This window comes from Thermobia domestica, chromosome 5 (assembly GCF_964235325.1).
Source record: "Thermobia domestica chromosome 5, izTheDome1.hap1.1, whole genome shotgun sequence".
In the NCBI taxonomy this organism is placed as follows: Eukaryota; Metazoa; Arthropoda; class Insecta; order Zygentoma; family Lepismatidae; genus Thermobia; species Thermobia domestica.
This window is the reverse complement of record NC_137458.1, coordinates 28,861,812-28,884,338: the sequence shown is the minus strand read 5'-3', so window position 1 is coordinate 28,884,338 and position 22,527 is coordinate 28,861,812. Positions and strand designations below refer to the sequence as shown.

The 22,527-nt window shown below is 34.0% G+C and overlaps 1 protein-coding gene across 4 annotated transcripts in view; it reads right to left on the bottom strand.

The window, feature by feature from the left end:
• Positions 1 to 19,222, bottom strand: part of LOC145685821 (iripin-2-like) — a 44,114-nt gene extending 24,892 nt beyond the window's left edge. For 2 of the 4 annotated variants that reach the window (XM_081758403.1, XM_081758404.1), the window contains exons 1-6: positions 19,099 to 19,222; positions 8,162 to 8,235; positions 6,496 to 6,611; positions 3,165 to 3,347; positions 2,713 to 2,926; positions 499 to 719 (exon numbers count right to left, since the gene is read on the bottom strand). In XM_081758403.1, the coding sequence (XP_081614529.1) occupies positions 499 to 719; positions 2,713 to 2,926; positions 3,165 to 3,347; positions 6,496 to 6,611; positions 8,162 to 8,183 (756 nt within the window). In that variant the 5' untranslated portion in view covers positions 8,184 to 8,235; positions 19,099 to 19,222. The remainder of the gene's footprint in view (positions 1 to 498; positions 720 to 2,712; positions 2,927 to 3,164; positions 3,348 to 6,495; positions 6,612 to 8,161; positions 8,236 to 19,098) is intronic. The other 2 variants (XM_081758406.1, XM_081758405.1) reach the window with 2 other exon arrangements.
• Between the last annotated feature and the right edge of the window lie 3,305 nt (positions 19,223 to 22,527).

Here is a 22,527-nt window from a genome sequence, read left to right as displayed (position 1 = left end):
TTACGAAGTTTTAATCCTAATAAACAAATAAGTGACATATTGATCATGAGGTATCTAAAAGAAGATTATGTTATCTTGTAGAGTTAGAATCTTTAAGAGCCTGACATACTGAAAACAATCAAAATAAAAATGGTAAATTTTGTATTATTTTTAGTATCTCAGGTTCTTAAGCGGCAGCGCTCTAGCTTAACGATTCATAATACATAGTGTTCAATCCAAGCCCGGCCGATCGTCAGAGTGCTTGACTTACCAATAGATAAGAGAAGAAAATGAAATGTGAAGTAGTGAGAAGCTGTTATGTGGTGTCAGATGAGTAATTATTTATCACTTCAATTAAACATTTATACGAAAGTCTCATTAATCCTAAATAAATATTTCAAAGATTCTAAAAGAATAATATTTGAGTATAACCATGAACACAATAAATAGCATAAAATAACGCAGTAAAGGAATACAGTTCTTATGAGAAGCTTGAAAAGAAAGAAATCACATACTTACATTGTAAGGAAGCATCAACGCTTGACATTCCATTTCAGGAATATCTGCATAATTAAAATGGCGTTCTTGATGCATCATTTGAACTTTGACTGGCTCTCCTTTATAGCCATTTGGATAGAAATTTTCTTTAGTTGTAAAGTTAGAATTAAATGGATGACTCCACTGACCTTTGAAGTATACAGCATTAGCCAATACTAGTGCAGTGTCTGGAGACACTGAATCTGAAAATAGGGATTTGTTTCGATAAGCAAATTTTATTTTGGCAACGTTTATTTATTTATTTTATTTTACTTTTTTTTTTACATGAAACCATAACAAAATTAATTCCTCATAGGGTCTTGTATTTTAACTGGTCCAAGGGAAAAAGTACAGCTTATAAACAGAAATAATATATGTAGATTTTACGTGTCTCTAATGATGGTAAAATATATACAGGGTGGTAGGTAACTCCACCGACAAATTTTGGGAGGTGATTCCTTATATGAAATGAAAGAAACAAGTTCTTATAAACAGGTCGAAAAACGTCTCATTTCAGAGTTATGAACCACCGAAAATTCGAAAAATCATGTTTCGAAACGCTCTGCCTTAGAAACTATAGGACCTATAACAAGCAGTTTAAGGAATTACACAGGAACTATTACGCGAACTATCTAAATATCCATGTTTTACCATCCTCCGTTATCGACGAAACGAACGCGTTATTAGTACTTAAATACCTCAATTTCCTTTTCACAGTTTGTTTCACTGATAACGGAGGATGGTAAAACATGGATATTTAGATAGTTCGCATACCAGTTTCTTTGTAATTCCTTAAACCGCTTGGTTTGGGTCCTATAGTTTCTAAGGCAGAGCGTTTCGAAACATGAATTTTCGAATTTTCGGCGGTTCATAACTCTGAAAGGAGACGTTTTTCGTCCCATGTTTATTAGAACTTTTTTCTTTCATTTCATATAAGGAATCACCTTCCAAAGTTTGTTGGTGGAGTTACATACCACCCTGTATATATCGTATATATAACCTATGTATATCGTATATGTAACATATATATATCGTATATATGTTAACAACACAAGTATGATAATCAGCAACAATAAAAAATAAAACTAAAATAAACTGAAATAGGTAGGATTTAGAATTTAGATTTCTGGGCTTTCAGCATCTATGGCGGTTTAGCCCCTCACGTATGTGGGATTACGTCCCTCGGCGAGCACACTAACCGGGAAAAGGGAAGGAAGGAAGCGGCCTGGGACCTATAAGTTAGGTCCCACCCCGGCATTTGCCTTGTGTGAATAAGGAAAACCCAAGAAAACCTCATTTAGGATGGCTGGCCTGAAAAAGATTTTTATACTTTTTTGATCGAGTGCCCCCACCGCCAATCGAACCCGAGACATCTAAAACTAAAATAAATATATATACTATTGCTATTCACGTGAAATACAACACAAAAATTGTTACTTTATATTCAATGATCAGAAGAAGTAATATGCACGGTTTTTACACCAAATTAACATATTCAAGGAAAATAAATGATTGAATGAATGAGAAATATAGAAGCAAATAATTTACCTTCGGAAACTACTTTCTTTTAATGAATGAAAAATATAGAGACAAATAACTTACCTTCGGAAACTACTTTCTTTTAATGAATGAGAAATATAGAGACAAATAACTTACCTTCGGAAACTACTTTCTTTTAATGAATGAAAAATATAGAGACAAATAACTTACCTTCGGAAACTACTTTCTTTTAATGAATGAAAAATATAGAGACAAATAACTTACCTTCGGAAACTACTTTCTTTTAATGAATGAGAAATATAGAGACAAATAACCTACCTTCGGAAACTACTTTCTTTTAATGAATGAAAAATATAAAGACAAATAACTTACCTTCGGAAACTACTTTCTTTTAATGAATGAGAAATATAGAGACAAATAACTTACCTTCGGAAACTGCTTTCTTTTAATGAATGAAAAATATAAAGACAAATAACTTACCTTCGGAAACTACTTTCTTTTAATGAATGAGAAATATAGAGACAAATAACTTACCTTCGGAAACTACTTTCTTTTAATGAATGAGAAATATAGAGACAAATAACTTACCTTCGGAAACTACTTTCTTTTAACGAATGAGAAATATAGAGACAAATAACTTACCTTCGGAAACTACTTTCTTTTAATGAATGAGAAATATAGAGACAAATAACTTACCTTCGGAAACTACTTTCTTGATTAGACCATTCGTATTTTCTTCTCCCCAATGATTTATTGTATCTGCTGCTTGCTTAGTATTTGCGTAATTAACTTCTTGTACTGTACCGTTATAGGTCCTTGTAATTACATTAACATATTCTTCCAAAGGCTGAAAGCTATTATCAGGAAACAATGCATTTGCAAGGTCCAAAACATTAGTAGAATTATTATTCTGGAATTAGAAAAAAATAAGATTATGGAAATTGTTATTGACAATAAAAAGTAAGAGACTTATTCTTGGATAAATCACTTTAAAGACCAACTCGAAAATTATTAATTATAGAAGAAAAGTAATATTTTAAAAACATGTTTTTCTGATAAAGAGAATATTGTACATTGTTTTTATGTTTAAGCATCTAAGTTTGTAATATAGACTAAATAATATTTTTAAAAAATGTAGAGATATTTACCAAAATATCAGAGAGAACCTTGGTGTAGCCTAATCTTGTTGCTTGGATGTCATTTGAAAGTGAAAAACTTTTCTCTAATTCTACTCTAGAGTTTCCTCTGGCCCCTTCATTCAACATCAACAAAGCAGTTGTCAAACTCCATGGAGAGACTACCATATTTTCCTGTTCCCCTGAGGACAGTTCCTACAATAAACAATTAATTTATTACACCATTAACATGATTTAGAACTCCTTGAAACACGAAATGTAATGGCTACAGATATTTAATTATGCAATATGTTGAAAATAAATAAGTTAAAACTAATTGTTAATCCTTAAAGTTGATAGTTTCTTTAGGAATAAATAAATTTATTATAATTTATTACGTAGTTAAAGTGATATACCGTGTTAATTTCTTCTAAATTAACTCCTTAATGTCCCATAGTTATGTCCTTCAGGCTAAAGTACTTAGGTGACTGTTAAGGTTCTAAAAGAATAAGTGGAGTAAGAGAATTGGAGGAAAACTACGGACATTGTGTTGTTCACCACAAACTCACACGACCTGGGAACGAACCAGGGACCTCTTGCACCAGAGATAAGCTATCTACCACTGAGCAAGCTCCCCTTAAGTACTTCTAAAATGCATATGAATAATCTGTAATGAATCCATAATACCATGCATTAATTATATCCACATCTACCCATTTATTAATAGAAATGAAGAAAAACTTATAGTCGAAACAATAAGAATTAAAATTGTAATAAAAGTATGGTACATAAGAAACGACATATGCAATAAGAATATGAAGAAATTGAAAATACAGATAAATTTGAATTTATAGTAAAAATAGGTATATTGACTTGTAGCGGGTCGTGTGCTCGGAGCGGTAGACGAATGTGAGCAACCGCTTCATTCATTATTTTGCTTCGTAAGTAGAAGCCATATGCCTATCGCCAAACTAAAATATTTGGTCGTCAATGTAGACCGGAAATTTTGCACCTGGTATGCATAACCATTTTTTTAAAAATAAACTTGACTATAACCTCTCTCTTAAAAAGTTCTTGCAACCATGGATAGGAAACTTCAATACTTCGACTCGAAAGAATACCTCAATTAAGCAAAGGTTAAATGACCTAAAATTCAAATTCATTTGATTTCTTCTCTATGCTTAAGAATAAAGAGTTTTGTAAAGAAAAGTTGTTGGTAATTTTTTTAGTAATAAAATTGTCCATTTCGATTACATATTCGTGAAATCTTGTTAACCTTCACCAAATTATATCCTCTGAAAGATAATTTACAGTATGTCAATCAGCAAACATGAAATCAAATACAGTTGAAAAAATTGTAGAGTGAATAAATTTGAAAGTTACTCACCTTGGTATTTTGTACCTGTTATGGATTTATTGAAAAAATAACACATTAAACATCGAAAATTCTCTGATTGCTGTCAATATTACCAAGATATATATATATATAAGAAAAAGGGGTTTAGAGAGGGCAGAAGTAGAACGAATAGAAATAAAATATACACTTACTAATTATAAACAAAAACAAATACTAGTAAACAAACATCTTGAGGCTTCCAGTAGAATTATATACTGTGAAAACTTTCACAGAGCCTCTAGATGTTTGTTTACTACTATTGATATATTATTCTCTATAGTGTAAGGTTCCGCATGTCTTCACACCCGGCTGTAGCCATGTGTTTATTACACGTGTTTGCAGCAAATAAATACAGCGCAGATGTCAGTAGACGCAGTACCGAAGAGGAGTCGCCCACCATCAGCAACACTCGACAAAACGGAGATCAACGAAAGTAGCCGAAATTTTAGGATAAACGACAACAGCGCACCTCAAGAATCATCAATCTCTCCAGGTTGATCAAACCGCCAAAGTCCTAAGGCGCCTGGCCATTCGAAACGTCTTACCCTCTCACGACGCTTGGTCGATTGAGGGATACCTTTAATAAAAGCCCTACAACGCCTGGCCATTCGGAACACCTTAACCTCTCACGACGCCCGGTCACCAAGAAACACCTAATCACACAAACTCTCATTCCCTCTCACGACGCCTGGTCAAAGATACCTCACCTATAAAAGCCCTACGACGCCTGATCATTGGGTTCCTTACTTTACCTATATATTAGAGAAAACTACCTATTGCAATATACCTTTGTACTCAAGAAGATATTTTATAATAAAAGGTGATGGGAAAGTTCAATCTCCCGTGTACGATAATTGCTATATCCTATATAAATAGAATTTTACAATAGTTATGACTTGCATAATTTATTTCTGCTCCCTCCCACTAAATTCACTTTCCTTTAACTACGTTTTGAAGATGCTGACAGCAGTGAGTGAAAATTTTAAATTAAACTAGATGTAAACTTTGAGTATATACATACCAGGATGCAAAAGATCAAGGTAAGTACCTTTTGAATTTATACATAAGACTTAAGGGAGTTAAATTAACAATACTGCAGAATGAACTAACTGAAGTAGGAAAGAATTGCTTTTTAACATGAAACATACTATCTATAAAACTGTACTATTCTGTTTAGAACACTCCAGTCAAATTGTTAAAAAAAAAAAATCATGAAAGTAAGTTTCGCTCTTTCAAAAAAGATTAAAGGAAGCCCTCAAAGAAAATAGTTTCCCTAATTTTATTTCAAGGAAAAATAAACTCAATATCTGTTCTTAGTGATTTAAGCACAGGAAAACAAATTAACGCTTTCAGTCAATCTATTTCAAAATTAAGACAGTAAGTTAATAAAACACAGTAGAAAATACAATGGTGACAGATGAAATCAAAATGAACTAAAGTGATAATTGTAAAAGAACTTGAAACACTAGGATGTCGAATGTAATTTGAATGCAGAACACGAGGCACAATTATTAAAATAATTAAATTTATGTCAATCCTTTGTAGTGGGATATCAAAAAGTCAAACTGTGTCCAATATAGGTCAAGTTTTACACCTAGTTAAAAGCTTTCGAAGTATTTATATATGTCAATACGGTAGATTAGTTTCTAAAATGTCTTCACCATTATCCGATCGCTACTTTTTATTTCGTGTATTCTTGTTCAATTGTCTTTAAGAGGTTTCGTATATTTGTTTATATAATCCTACCCTTTTCAGTGATCATTCTGATTGGCATAGCTCTGTATACATAATACGTTATAAATCGAGTGAAAATGGTTGGTGTTTGAAAAACAGTAAAGAGGAATCTTATTTTCCTTTTCCATCAACAATGGTATAAATCGATTATTTCAGGAAAAGTGTATCACGCGCCGAATCTATTTAATAGCTGGATGATTATAGTAAAATGTAAACCAGAAAGTGTTCACTCACCTTTAATAAGCGAATGGCGAAAGAGTTAGCACCATCACGTAACTGTCTTGCAGCAACATCTTCGGGAGCAATTGGTATAGACTCTACTGTTATTTGTGTTATGAGTATAGAGAACGCTAGAAGAGTGAAAGTGAGTAATTGAAATATGGTACAAAGAAGTCAAGAAATCGTTTAGAATTTAAAAGCAATATTAGCTTGGACACCTATATTTTAACTAGATGAAAATTAAAGCGCATAATATATTTTATTTGTATTAATATTGACAATAATGTAATGCCTGCTAGACACATTTCTCTTAGTCTACTAATGTCTTATGTATTTATATTTTGGTGTCCATACACTGAATCCGTATTAATTTTGAAGTACTCTTTTCTGTTTTTCTTATGCTTTTCTAATAGTAGTCCTGTATTCTATCAAACCAATTATCTCTCAGAAATAATTTAGGATGCAACATATACTAATATCTTCATCCTCAAACATTGCTAAAAGCCTCTTAATATGACAAATCTTATGTAGTTAGATTTTGAATTATATTTTACCTTGCAATTTAAAAAGTCAACTTACTTATTAGAACAAATTGAACCTCAGTTAGATTTTGAATTATATTTTACCTTGAAATTTTAAAATCAACTTACTTATTAAAGCAAATTGAACCTGAGTTAGGTTTTGAATTATATTTTTCCTTGCAGTTTAAAAAGTCAACGTACTTATTAAAATGAATTCAACCTGAGTTAGTTTTTTAATTATATTTTACCTTGCAATGTAAAAAGTCAACGTACTTAGTAGAATCAATTTAACCTGAGTTAGATTTTGAATTATATTTTACCTTGTAATTTAAAAAGTCAACTTACTTATTAGAACAAATTGAACCTCAGTTAGATTTTGAATTATATTTTATCTTGCAATTTTAAAATCAACTTACTTATTAAAGCAAATTGAACCTCAGTTAGATTTTGAATCATATTTTACCTTGCAATTTAAAAAGTCAACGTACTTATTAAAATGAATTGAACGTGAGTTAGATTTTGAATTATATTTTACCTTGCAATTTAAATAGTCAACGTATTTATTAAAATGAATTTAACCTGAGTTAAATTTTGAATTATATTTTACCTTGCAATTTTAAAATCAACTTACTTATTAAAGCAAATTAAACCTGAGTTAGATTTTGAATTATATTTTACCTTGCAATTTAAAAAGTCAATGTACTTATTAAAATGAATTTAACCTGAGTTAGATTTTGAATTATATTTTACCTTGCAATACAAAAAGTTAATGTACTCATTAAAATGAATTGAACCTGAGTTAGATTTTGAATTATATTTTACCTTGCAATTTAAATAGTCAACGTATTTATTAAAATGAATTTAACCTGAGTTAAATTTTGAATTATATTTTACCTTGCAATTTTAAAATCAACTTACTTATTAAAGCAAATTAAACCTGAGTTAGATTTTGAATTATATTTTACCTTGCAATTTAAAAAGTCAATGTACTTATTAAAATGAATTTAACCTGAGTTAGATTTTGAATTATATTTTACCTTGCAATACAAAAAGTTAATGTACTCATTAAAATGAATTGAACCTGAGTTAGATTTTGAATTATATTTTACCTTGTAATTTAAAAATCAATTTACTTATTAAAACAAATTGAATCTGCTTACCTAGGAACAGAATTCGCATCATCTTAGCGCTGATGTCAGGTAATTAAAGAAATTTATTTAAAGAGCAGATATACCTGGAAAAAAAAGAGAAATAAATTAATTTCGATTCATACTGTGAAATACAGTACATTTTTAAACTATGCGAATTCAATACTTCAATTTGAAGTACTACATCTGAAACTTCTGGTTGCAATTAAGAAATAAAATTAAAGACAGAGCCTGTTCCTCTGACGCTGAATGCATATCAAAAAGCCATTACGTGCTATCTCTCATTGTATTTGCTTTATGGAGATTAATATTGAAACTGGAAGTTACATGGTTCCAATAGAAGAATAAAATCAAAAGCAAAACGTATTATTGCAGTATTGAACTCATATCAAAAATTGCTTGTAGCAGCAGCGCCGTAACTTAGATTTTTTTCTGGGTGGCAAGCATTATAACGCGTATTTGGGCCTCCTAGAAAAAGTTGTTATTGTAATTGTCGGGCTCCCATTTTCCTTCTTTCTCTTACTCTTTATGGCCCCCTCGGATTATATGCCGTTAGTTACGCCATTAGTCTGCGGGGCCGCTAGTTACGTCTCTGGGCCCGTTCCATACATGACAAATTAATTAAGGGGACAATATTGATAAATCTCAAAGCCATACGAATAAATATTATTTCTAGAGCCCCTAATAGTAGACATTTTTTACTGAAATGGGCCCACGACTCATTTTTGTTTTTTGTGTGCTGTTTTGTTTATGTAATGCAGTGAACCTGTTTTATGCTTTATAATTTCAAGTTCGTATCGTATATGGAGTAAGAAAATTTTGTCTTAAAATGGCCCCCCTTTGAAGGCAGGGAGCTTGCACAAGTTACGGCCCTGTGTAGCTGTATATTTCCGTTTTATCTATTATGCAATCAGTAACAAAACCAGAAATCTTAAATTTTCACCACTTCACATAGAAAAAAGTTGAGGCAAAACTCATTCTTTAGCTATTGAATCTTACCAAAATGACGCTTTTCGATATTTCTTATTGTTTTTGCTTCATGGCAATAAGTATTGAAACTAGAGATGCTAGTAAATTTCAGCCATTTTCGGTCCTTGAGAGAGTTGCGAGTGGTGATGGTGTGTTGTCTTGAGACACTAAATCAATAACAAAAACCCGTTATTTTCGTGTTTTGTTCTATGACGATCAACGTTGAAAAACGATATGGTCAATTTCTACCATTTCCGGTTTGAACAGAGGAATAATCGAGGAAATGGAACTTCTTTTCTTCGGAGACCGTATCGATTTCAGAAAAGCTTTCCATCATCTATTACTATTTTTGCTCTACGGGGATAACTATTCAAACTAATACTAGTAAATTCCAATTTTTGTAATGTTCCGGGTGGTGATTCTGTCTTGAGACGCTGAATCGATGCAAAAAAAGAAAAGAAAAAGAAAAAAACTTTATCACTATCTATAAACATTTTTGTTCTATCGTGATCAATAGGGCAACCAACTTTATGCTTTATACAACTGTATATTGCATTATACTTTATTAGTTTTTTTTCTAAATTATGCGTTAAAATGTTGTTCCTCCAATTATACTTTATTTTTACACATTTCTATTACATATTTGTTTTATTTTACTTTTTTATTATTATTACACAAGCATTAAAAATGGATATGAAACTATTAATTTTCCCCAGTAAAAATTATATCAATACGATGCATCAAGGTACGGTGATACAAAATTGCATCAAGGTGTGGAGAGAAGAGGAATTCGAACTTTCCATTGTTACGCATAAAGGCAATTGGCTGTTGATTTCCATTGTTTGCAGCATTGATAACAGCCTTTGTTGATAATTTTTTTCGCTGGTACAAAATATATTAACATACTTTTCTTTGTTGTACACATACACAGTGTTTTAGAAAAGAAAACATTAAACATTATGCTTAATGCTTTATTTATGAAAATTATGCTTAATTATGCTTATAAATTAGCAAATTTCGATATGTAAAGTGGTCAAAATCACAGGTATGGTACTAACAATAGGTGGAAAATTTCATTATGCTTTTACTGCTTTTTATTCTTTATGGTTGCCCTAGTGATCAACGTTGAAATCAGAAACGGTTAATTTCTATCATCTTCGGTTTAAATAGAGAATTAACAAGAATGGACTATAATTTTGGGACGCTGAATCGATTGCAAAACAACACATCTTGATATCACTTACAGTTTTCACTCTATTGAAATGAATATTGAAACCGGAAGTACTAGTAAATTTTAAGCACTTCCGGTTTTGATAAAATGTTGCAGGTATGCTCTGTTCGATTGAGAAAAACAGTTTGTCTCTTTCTATTACGGTTCTTGCTCTAATATTTATCGACAGATGGACTAATAGGAGGACATTTCACGGACAAGTCAAGGCGTTCTATAAGACTTATGCATACCATAGTTTGGAGGTCTAAAATGTGAGTAATTATCGAGAAATAATTGATTAAGCTTTTTATCTTCAGAACGAATACTTTTACACATCATGATGCCTTAAAAATTGAAAGAATGAACACCAAAAACAAACAAATAAATCGAAAAAGATACGATTATTTAAAATGTTGATGAATTATGTTAAAATTTACATATACTATAGCCAAAACTCTATTAAAGCCATAAACAGAAATTCAATATGTAATCGTCAAGAAATTTTCGAAAGTTACGTAGCAGTAGTAAACAATGAAAATACAAATAATATTTAACTACAAACGTAATTCAATAATCCTTTTTCTATCATCTTCGATCGAATTTTCAATAAAGTAATGCTGATCTTATACACATGAAAAAAAATATATTTTCTATATTAAAAGATGGAAGTAAATTAATAATAATAATAATAATAATAATAATAATAAGAAGAAGAAGAAGAAGAAGAAGAAGAAGAAGAAGAAAATCTATTCCACTGATCTATTGGGAAACAGAGAAGTGTATTTTCTTTCCTTTAAAACAAAAATAAAGCGATAATAATGTCTTGTGCAATAACGTTCAGGCTCATTGATTTTTTTTAAAAAAAAGTACGTACGAAACATTGGCAATTTTGTATTTTACTTTTACTTATCAAATATACCCCATATGTTACATTCATTAATAAGCATACTTAAACATCATTATCATATGTATTCCGCTTCACTGACAGCTCACTAGCCGGAACAGAGAAATTTCCATACTCCACGGTCTTCAATCAACCTTTTCATCTTCACGTACGATTTTTCTTTTTCGTTTTTCTTTCTGTTTTTGTAGCTTCCTTCTCCTCTTCCCTCTTTTCTGGCCACCATACCCTCTAGAACGTCCGTCATGATACAGTTCCCTCTTAGCCAATGTCCTAACCAGGCTCTCCTCTTTTTAATAATATCTAAAATTGTTCTTTTCTCCTCCACCATTTCTAACACCCTCTCATTCGTTTTCTGCTCAATTCAGCTAATTATCTCCATTCTTTTCCACACCTACATTTCGAAAGCTTTCAGTCGTTTTTCATCACTTCTGAATAATGTCCGTGTTTCTGGCCCATTCAATACAATACTCCACACGAAGTACTTTAAGAGTCTTCTTCTGAACTCTATTGAAGGCCCCACAAAATAGACTTTTCTTCCTCCTAAAGGCTTCTTTCTCCATTCCTATCCTTACTTTTATTTCACGTTCATTTTTTATATCGCTAATAATATTACCCAGGTATAGAAAATACTACCCATATTCTACTTTCTCCCTTCCTACTTTTATATTTCACTCTGACCATTTCATTCTAGGTGCCGCGGTGGCTCACTGGTAGAGTGTTCACCTCTGGTGTATGGGGTCCCTGGTTCGATCCCAGCTCGAGCCAAATGAACTTTGTAGTGAACAAACACTGTGTGCGTGGGTTTCCTCGGGGTTCTCCCGTTTCCTCCCACTTTTTTCATTCTACCATTTCATTCATTTCTCATCATCACCGTCTCCTTTAGCCTTGCCGGCATAATCGTGGGACGTGAAACTTAAAGATTCCATTTCACTTCATTCTAATTACCATGGCTATTGACATTCTAACGTTTGTTTTCATTCCATATTTTTCACGGGCCTTCAAGGGCGCCCATGTTGTGGTTTCCAAGGGAAGGCAAGTATAAGTGACGTTTCAAATATAGTTTCAAATTTTGCTGTAACTAATGTAAAGATTCTATTGGGTTTTCAATATTCCCAAATACAATTTCCCCACCTTGTTTCCCCCCTTGATGGGCGCCCTTGCAGGCCTTCCTCACGTTTTCTAACATCTTATTGATTTTCTTTTTATATTCCGCAACAAACACCATAAACATTTTTATTTATTTACTTTAGATACTGTTTTATATTATTGGCCATTAAATAGTTCCTTTCTTTTCCGGACGATGTTTCAAAAAGGCTTCGAAAGATAATATCGATTATTCTGGCAGTTACCTGAGACTTGACCCTAACTAACTAATTAACTATGGCCTATGAAATAAAGAAGTTCAATGCCGCATTCACAAAAAGCTCTCCATTGACTGCTGTTCTTAGCCAACTGAATCCAGTTTCCACTTCGTATTCCTAATAATGCGAGATCCATCTTAACAATGTCCTCCAGTCTACGCCTACGTATTCCTAATGGTCTTGGAATTCCAGTCAAAATTTTGAAAGCGTTTCTACTTTCTTCCATTTTGATTACATGACCTGCCCATCTGAGCCTTTTAGACTTGATTATCGTAATATTTATTAAGTAAATGGTATAAATTATGCAGTTTCCGCCATTCTCAATACCAGTTTATCTTGGGTCCGAATATTCATCTGAAGATTTTATGCTCGAATACATTTAGTTTGCATTCTTCTAAGTAAGCGAACATACTTTGCTATCGTGCACTGCAACATACGCGTACATAATTATCATTTTATATATCATATTTTAAGCTTCAAATTCTTCGACAAAATTCGCGAAGACAAAAGAATTTGGACCGAATAACTCGAATTCCCTGCTTGCAATCGACACTCAATTTCTTTGTGAATATGGTTTGATCTATTAATGTTAATTTTACATATTGAGCCTACTTATAAAGGTACCTAAATATAAATATAAAACAGTAATAAATAAATAAAAGCATACATAACCGCTGGTGGACCGAGCGAAGTAGCTCAAGTGGTAGAGCGTTGGCTTCTCATTCGGGAGGTCGCGGGTCAGGAGCTGCCGGCCATCCTGACTGGGGTTTCCCAGGGTTTTCCTCAGTTCTACCAGGCAAATGCCGGGATGGTACCTACTAAACAGGCCCTGGCCGATACCTTCCCAAATCCTTTCCATTGTTGTTGTTGTTGTTGTTGTTGTTGTTAGATATCCAGTATAAAATGGCCTCTGAGCTGTATCTGGTGGTTGTTAAATAAATAAATAAATAAGACCCGTGGTTGATCTTATCGAATCAAATGTTTACAGAAAGACAACTATATAGGTCTATATTAATAGTAGTAGCATTGGAATTTTCATGCGATTACAGTTTTAATTAATGGGTTTTCTGTTGTCTGATATGTATGTGTTACCAGTAAACGGCGCGCTAGGTTTTTTTGTTTTTTTTTAATTATTATTATTAGTTTGTGTCGATTTTAATGTAGGAAAAATACTCCCGAAGATATGACAGTCGAGTTCAGTAAAGAATTAATTTCAACTGAAGCTATAATTATAGATACAATACAAGAAAGAAACGTAACCGTTAACACATTCTCCGTCGGCGACAGCACCTTTACTACTCCCCTAACATATCCACAGTTCGGGAAAAATTAAAGTGAATTATTGAGAAACAAAAACATCTTTCCGTCCAAAGAGTACACAGTAAATTTCGTGCTGTAAACAACGAGATTATATAGTTGCCCCATTACCAGTTTCCATGACAATCCACCAAAGTTTGTTGGACATTTAGTGATTCAGCTTCAGTTTTGCGTCCGAGCTCCCTTTTGACTTCAAGGTTAGCCTACGTGCCTATGGCATGAGAGACCCAGTTTCAATTCTCGGCGGAAGTTCATGTAGTTCGAATTCCACGCTAAGCGGTAGGTCCAAGCTCATGTAGCTTCGCTGCTGAAAATGGACCCTAAACTCAAAACCAACCAATTTTACATCCCATAGTTACGTTCTTTAGGCAAAAAAAAAAGACTAATAATTAATGAAAATGAATAGAGATGCGCACGAGACGAGTCGAGACAGGATTTTCCTGATAAAATTCGAGTCGAGACACGGCTCTTCCAATAGAGAAATATACATTTTTCGAGTCCAGACATCACTTTTACAGCACATTTTCGAGTCGAGACAGCCACAAATCTTGTCTCGTGCACATCCTTAAAAATGAATGATAAAAGAACCAGTGGAATGAGAGTGTGGGAGAAAATGGGAGAATCCGCAGAAATAGTATTGTTTACAATAACTTGCAGGGTATCGAGAGCGAAGGAACTCTCGCACTAACATGTCTACCACTAAGCCACTATCATCCCCATTTCCATGCATTAAAAAACTTATGCCGGCTAGGCTAAAGGAGATGGAGATGATTAGAAATGAAAGAAATGGTGGAATGAAGAAAGTGGGAGGAAACGGGAGAACTCCAAGAAAACCCAATCACACGATGTTTGTCCACCACAAAGTTCACTGGCGCGAGCTGGGATTGAACCAAGAACCTCATGCACCAGAGATGAACGCTCTGCCACTGAGCCACAGCGGCCAGCTCCATGCATAGAATTGCTTGAATTATTAAATACGATCTTAATTTTTATAAAACAGCAGGACTTAGAATGTAACATATTCATTATAGTGATGGATATTACTAGAAAATTTAATAGAATACCAAGATTAGCAGGGTAAGCCTATCTTTGCAAAAGTTGAAGACCGTCCTAGCGAGTGTTCGAAGTGGAAAAAAAGCTGAGGTGGTATGTTTTATTATGATTTTGACTCAACATACCGGCTATTTAAATATTGTCTTTATCACTGAAAAACAGAGACGGTATGTCCTCATTACTGAAAAACCAGAGGTGGTATGGCATACCACCGCATACCACTGGTTCTGGCAATCGCAGAAGGGAAAACAACAGATGAGAACCTGTGACAAATATTAATTATTCTTCTTGACAACGCACACTGAATATTTTGTTTAATTAGTCTTACCTCTTACTACTATGTCCACGCTAATTATTTGAAACATTACTCAATCATTCTATAGTAATCGTGATCTGTTTGTCGACATGAATCACTAACTAATCCATTTTCACCAGAAGTTATTTCAGAATATTGTCATTTCCCTTGTAAACACAGACGACACGTATCAAGTTTCCGGTAGAAGACCTTCAAGAACAAATTCATATATTCTGGAGGAAGTTCTGCGCATAAAAGGAAACTTATTTCCCACATGATGAAAATTTATCAGAGCGCGGAAGCACTTTCCTTCAGAATCTACGACTCTCTTTCACTATCATTGTTTGAGGTTTGAGCTTTTGACAATTTATCGGTATTCTGTTGATGTCAAATCAGTATCCTTTCCGGAAATCGAAAGTTCCACGTGTATTTTAATCATATCAAGTAGCTAAAGCCGAAATAATGCCTTAAATTAACTTATTTTAAGAAATACTTCACTGTCGAGGATTGGACAAACAGAACAGAGAAAATAGAAATGTATTGATAGTATATTTTACGGTGTTCAAATTGTATGCAGAACTTTTATCTTATCAGCTATAACTAGAGAAATGTTAAAAACAGTGTGGGTCTTAGGTCTACATTTTCTTTATGACAAAGTTTCTCGAACTCACATTTTAGTAACTTTCAACATTCTCAGTATCCAAGACAATTGGAAAACTTCTTGAATTCAGATATTAGTAAATTCCATTTGGCCTAAAATACGGGCGGTGGAGACTGATCTGAGACAGTGGCGTACGGAAAGGGGTTTAAAATTTAAACCACTCCTTAAGCAAGATATGGAAAAATAAACATTTACTATCTAAAGACTATACTATACTGTATACAAAATCACGCTTGCCCTGAAAGTATATAAAATTGAATCCGTATTATAATGGTCTTAGTATATATATATATCATTGTTAGAATTTTGCATGTATAATGGCTTTCGAGTCTGTAGAAGACTTGTAAACTTAGATTAAATGTACCAACATTTTCAGTGACACCAGCAGGGGCGCAGCTACGGGGAGTCTACCAGATCCGGATCCATTTCCCAAATTTCGTATCTCGACTAACATTTGTAGACTTTCTTAACAGTACTATTCTCATTTAACAAAGAAATGATTGATGTACGCTAAAGGTTTGATTTTATGCTTCATCTGTACTCTTCCCTTTCTTATAAAAATAATCTAGTTCTAGCTTTTTTTAAAAAATATAGGTACAAAATAAAACAGGTTCAATGTTACATAGACGTATTGGACGTTACTCCAAAATACTTTGAACCCCTTCCAGCAAATATTTCTGGATGCGCGCCTGGACACCAGTGTAATACACGATTCGAAATCATAACAGTCGAAGTGTATTTGTGGTAGTAGTTGTGGTGGTGGGAGAGTAAAATAAAAATCGTCGCGCTGGAATGTTTCGATAGAGTTCGCATATTTAAAACATCCATAATTAATAAGTCTGTAAGATTACGAATACTACTAACCAATAGCTCAATCATTAATTCATTATGAAATGCATGTTAATTACGTATGAATTATTGTAATTAATTTGCAAACTTCTGACAGTAGTGTCACTTTATTCATCCCAGAGAGTCATTAGTAGGAGGAATTCCTCCAACCCCCTTCCCGGAATTTACACCGTAGTGTAGTGTCGTAATAGAGCTTCAACATATCTCGACTGATTGTTTTGGCCGCAAGTCTCAAACACATTTCTCATATACAACTAGCTAAAACCAGGGATAAAAGTGAGGGGGAACGCGGGGGAACACCGTCACCCCACTTCCAGAAAATATCTGTGGCGTCCCCCCACTTTCTAAACAAATTACAGTGGACAAATATATGCACGGGGGACGGCGTACCTTCATGTGTCCCCCCTACCTTTTCAAATCCACTTTTACCCCTGGCTAAAACTACAGAGCAACTAACGTGTTAGTTTGGTGTTTAAGGTCCCCTCTAGCAACGACACTTCATGGCATGTGGAATTACAGCTTAAAGTTGGGTCCGAACCACACGACACGAATTTCCACCGTTAATTCAATCCGGTTCTTCTGCGTCGAAGACTGTATCCTAACTGCATAGAAACGAGTGGGCTATGAAGTTTAATAAATAATACTAATCAGACTTATTGAGGGACTTTTAAAACTGTGATTAGTGTCGTACTAAGAGTTTGATTAAAACGTGATTTTAACTTCCGTATCTAGAAACACGTTGGCTATGTTATTTACGATTTATATCGACAGAGGGTAGCCACGACTTTCCTTAGGGATGTCCAAATATATTGAGAAAAAAAGTACGAGAATGCTGTTTATTATTGCATCACCTATGCTCCTAATGTGTTGGACAACCCTGTGGAAAAGTCGTTGCGTGTTTCTTTCTTTCTACTACGTGTCCAACACATTACTTCGCATGAGGTGGCAAGTTTCGAGAGGTGGTAAAATCTCTCACAACTATATTATTTAAAATAAATATTTGTTGTTTAAAACAGATTTTTGATGATCGTAGTTAAATTTACTAAGCCGACCTTCTATTTGAATACTACATTCATATATCATGTTTAGATCGCATTAATTTAAGGTCACATGAAGAGTGCTGAAGCAAATTGTCAAACAAACCCAAACATGAATTGCTTGATTGTTGTCAAATACAAGAACTCAATTCTCGAACAGTAGCGAACACCTCTTCCATTTATAGTTAGTTATCACAGCTTTGATATGAAAACTAGTCTTACCTTTGTTGCAAACAAGTTCTTTATCATTAAAGGTGGAAACAAATTTTATTTTAATTGTTTTTAACATACACCGTGTATGTAGAAAGGAAATCAAGAAATAAAGATAAAAGAGCTGGTTGCACTGGAATTGCAAACATATATTGAGACTGAAGCCCGATTTTGAATTCTATAAAAAGGACTGTCGTCTTTTCTCTGCAGGTGTGTTTGCTTTATCTTTTACTAACATAATAGATTACTATTTTTTTAAATAAAAGGACATAACGAGATTGTATTTGTAGTATTTGTCTTTCTGAGTGTGAGTGCCCTTCCCTCCCCTTCGTAGTTTATGATGGAATAGCATACTTAAAATTATAGCTTTAAAGATTTGTTCTTTCTTGAGAGGGGGCAGAAAATGTCATATCACGGGGTAAGCAAATTGCCTAGGGCCGGCCCTGCTAGCACTTTCATTTACGGTGTTTATTAATTGAAGGCACGGTTGCTACTTGTTTAGTACTTTGATCTAAGCTATTTGGTTAGTGTTCTCAACTGATTCGTGATGAGATTCAAAATTAAGTAAGTTCGTTTCATTCAGCTTCAATGCTAAACGCCAAGCAAACAAAACAATCAGGTTAATTAAGGCAAGAATAATTGTTTCCGATGAGCGAAATAGTAATTGCAGATTTTGTTGTGAGTTGTCCTGAGTTACAGGCGCAGCGAAAGCCCATCCTCTACTAGATTACAGGCCATAATGCTATTAAAATTTAATTAATGAATAATAGTTCATTAGACCTTATGCCCACCTACTCATAAAAGAAAAACACGATGAAGTGAACATAAGTATAAAGTCTAAAACCCATATTAACACGAACCTGTCGGCGCCACTGCAATTGGAGAATTATTTGAAAGCAGTAATTGGTTTCTTTCTCTTTTTCAAAGTAATAAGAAGACTTAAATTCTTTGCTTCATGTAATTATTTAAAATAAACAATTTAAAACCTCTAATTCTAATTTGAAATTCAGAAAAAATATATACTGTATGCAAACGAATAAATTCACTTCTACCAGTTTGGCAGCATAATATTGAAGTGCTTACCTGTTCTGTTTCGTACTCCAGGCTGGAATGAGCAAGTGGTACGGCGAGGGCTTCTTTTATGACCTTGAAGGACAAATAGAGTGCGTCACTTCACCAACAGAGTGTCATCGGTGGTATTTCCTCGTGACGTCTTGAGGCAAGACCTGGATAATCACCTATTTACTACTAATAAAGAGATAACCAATAATCATTAACGCTTATCATGAATAAGGAAATCCCTACAACGTTTCACGATTGACAGTTGCATTGACATAACAAGAAAACCAAGTATGTTATATCACCCCCGGCCCTGACAGTAATTTCAGGAAAATCTGTTACATTCTTGCATATATTTATCTTCTAAAGAATTTTCTTGCACGCATGTTGTGAATGGTGTGTTTTAAATGCATATCAGTACAGCTATAAACTCCTCCTTAGCGCTGGAAACCCGGAAGATACTAATTATTGTGTTAACAAAATACTTTTTCCCTGTGGGCTTGTAGATTCGAATTTTGTCAAATTTTCCTTTCGTTAAACTCGAAGCATGGCAGTGGCTAGCGCATGTATTATCTGTCAGGAAAGTAAATGTACACCTATTTTTCGAGTCTGGCATTCCTGCTCTCCATCCGTGGAGAGTATGAGAATTAAATCAATCAAATGTTTACTGAGGGACAAAAAGAAAAGTTTAATCTAAATAAGACATTGCAGAGGGACACAAGCTGTGAATACGAATAGTGCATAGTGTAAATAAAGGACGACACCGAAAGAGAAAGCCAGAAACAGCTGTTAAACTTAGAAAAAAGAGTAAAAATTTTTGAAGTGGGAACATAAAACACAAATACAACAAATACGCCGACTACTAAACGGTCACCATGCCATGATCTTGGTGTAGTGGTTAAGGTGCGGGCTTACAAATGCAAAGGTCGCCAGTTCGAATCTTCGGTGAGGACATTTTTAAAAATTTTTGTTAATAATACATGCAGCTCATGAGAGATGGTAAAAAGAGGTCGTATTTAGTCTTTCGTAGCAATTATTATTGGCAATGTATATTACTGATGATACTTTTTGTCTTTGCGTATTGCTTTTATTCTTTTCTTCATTTCAAAAGAGAAGAACATCCGAACAAATGCCACCAAAATTCCTCATATTTTGAATGTAAACGCCATTTGCAATTAGTAAAGAATAAAAATTGAACGTTCCAATGTAGCTGCAAAAAGTAAAAAGAAAAACATGGAAGTAGACCATACTCATGGTTATTAAAAATACAATTTCTACATGCCTTACACCTCCCGACCACGTTTCTACGTTAGCAAGTAAGAGGTTTGTGTTTAGGTCAGGCTGGTCAATACGTTTTGCAACGGGGCCCGGTTTAGCTCTGACGCACCACAGGTGCGAGAAGGGAGCAAAACACTTTTTCTCTCTCCCTCTGTGTGTCTATTTATCTATCTATCTGTATATATATAACGCTATTTGTGAATGCCATAACCACCCTAATTTTCAGCGGATTGAGACGAAACTTGGCACAAACATTAATTGTTGAAATATCTTGATGAGTTCGTTAACCAGAATAATCAGATAAAAATGTTCAAAATGGCGGCCCTTCAAACTCTCAAAAATTTCCAAGGGAACCAAATTTCGCCCATAAATAGGTATTTAGAAAGTTTGAATAAATTTTCCTCTTTTACTGAAATATTTATGTGCAGAGACTTATTGAAATATTGGACCCGATTAATCGCATAAAGCATGTTCACGCACTTTCGCTACGGTCAGGCTTTTTTTTTTTTTTTTTTTTTGCAGGAGAGGGTTATTTTCGTATCGGAACAAGATGATTGTTAGTGATGATATGAAATTACACATTGAAAGTGAAGTAACTTGTGAAACGTATTATTTGAAAGAATAATATAATAAATGTGCTTTCCCCTAACACAGAGAACTGTAAATCATGTATTTCGAGTTCGGGGGCGCGAAGGGCGAGGAGTGTTACTTGATTTGCTTTTTAGTAACACATTGCATTGCAAATAAAGGTAGGCAACATTAGTGGTAAGTAAAATAATAATAATAATAATAATAATAATAATAATAATAATAATAATAATAATAATAATAATAATAATAATAATAATAATAACATTAATAATAATAATAGGTGTTGTTTGTGGCAAGGCAATATCTTCCTCAATTCTTCTTCAAACGTCATAATTGTAACGCCATATCTCCCTTACAAACAAAATATTAGCAATTTATATCAAGAGAACGGGAAATTGTAGAGTGATGGGAGCAACGTTGGACAGTATGCACTCATAGTAATCAGAAAAATAAGCGATTTCAATGCAAAATGAACGAAGAGTCATTGTCATGGGTAGTCATGGAGCCACGGCAGAGCCCTCTTTAGGCAAAATGTCAATAACTTATCTCGAGAGAATAGGAGGTGATACTGAGATGGGACCAACGTTGGACACCGTGGACCCATAAGGCGCATCGAAAAAATTAGGGGGGCGGGCGCCAGCCAGCCTTACTTATTTCCACATAATAATATAAAATTATATTGTCGAAATACACACACGAGTTAGCTAGTAATATTTCATATTATTATTATTATTATTATTATTATTATTATTATTATTATTATCGACAGCGTCTTTTTATTACGTGTGCATGTTTGACATGAAGCCAAAGACAAGATCCATCATTCGTAGAAAGAATAAGAGTAGTCAGTTACTTTAACTGTGAACGACAGCGAAAAATACGAAAAGAGTGATAACCTGTAGCCAGGGGCGGATCCAGGGGGGAGATCGGGGCGATAGCCCCCCCAAAAGAGGGAACTTTTTTCATTTTATATATATATATATATAAAACCCATCTCAAAATTTGGAGCCCTCAAAAGTAACAGTATGACAACCCACCGCCCCCCCCCCAGAAGTCGGTCCTGGATCCGCCCCTGCCTGTAGCGAAAAGAAACAATACTTTCTCTCAAATGGATAAAAAATCAAGCCGAGATAGATTCGAACTCGCATGGATGGCGCGAACAGCCAGTTCATTGTCCACTTTTTTTTTTTTTTTAACTGACTCACCGAACGTGTTTTAGTAACTTACTTATTGCTAATTTTACTTGCTTCACTCGTTTAACTTGCTTTTTCTAATAACTTATAACGACAGGGACACGAACACAGAAACATCGAGGACAGTTAAAAATCATAGATGCTCTCCCGCCGGGAATCGAACCCGGGACACCATACACCAAAGGCGCACGTGCTAGCCACTAGACCAGCGGGGAGGGCACTGCTCACTCTCTGTGTCGTTAGGAATTACGACCACTGTATTGCCAGCTATCACTTTTGTGGGTTGTATACTATGATCACATGTTTCTTCTTTGCTGGAAGAGTTAAACCTACATTCTTTGTAATACATGAGGTATTTAGACCTACATGCTCTTCATATAATGTAATAAAA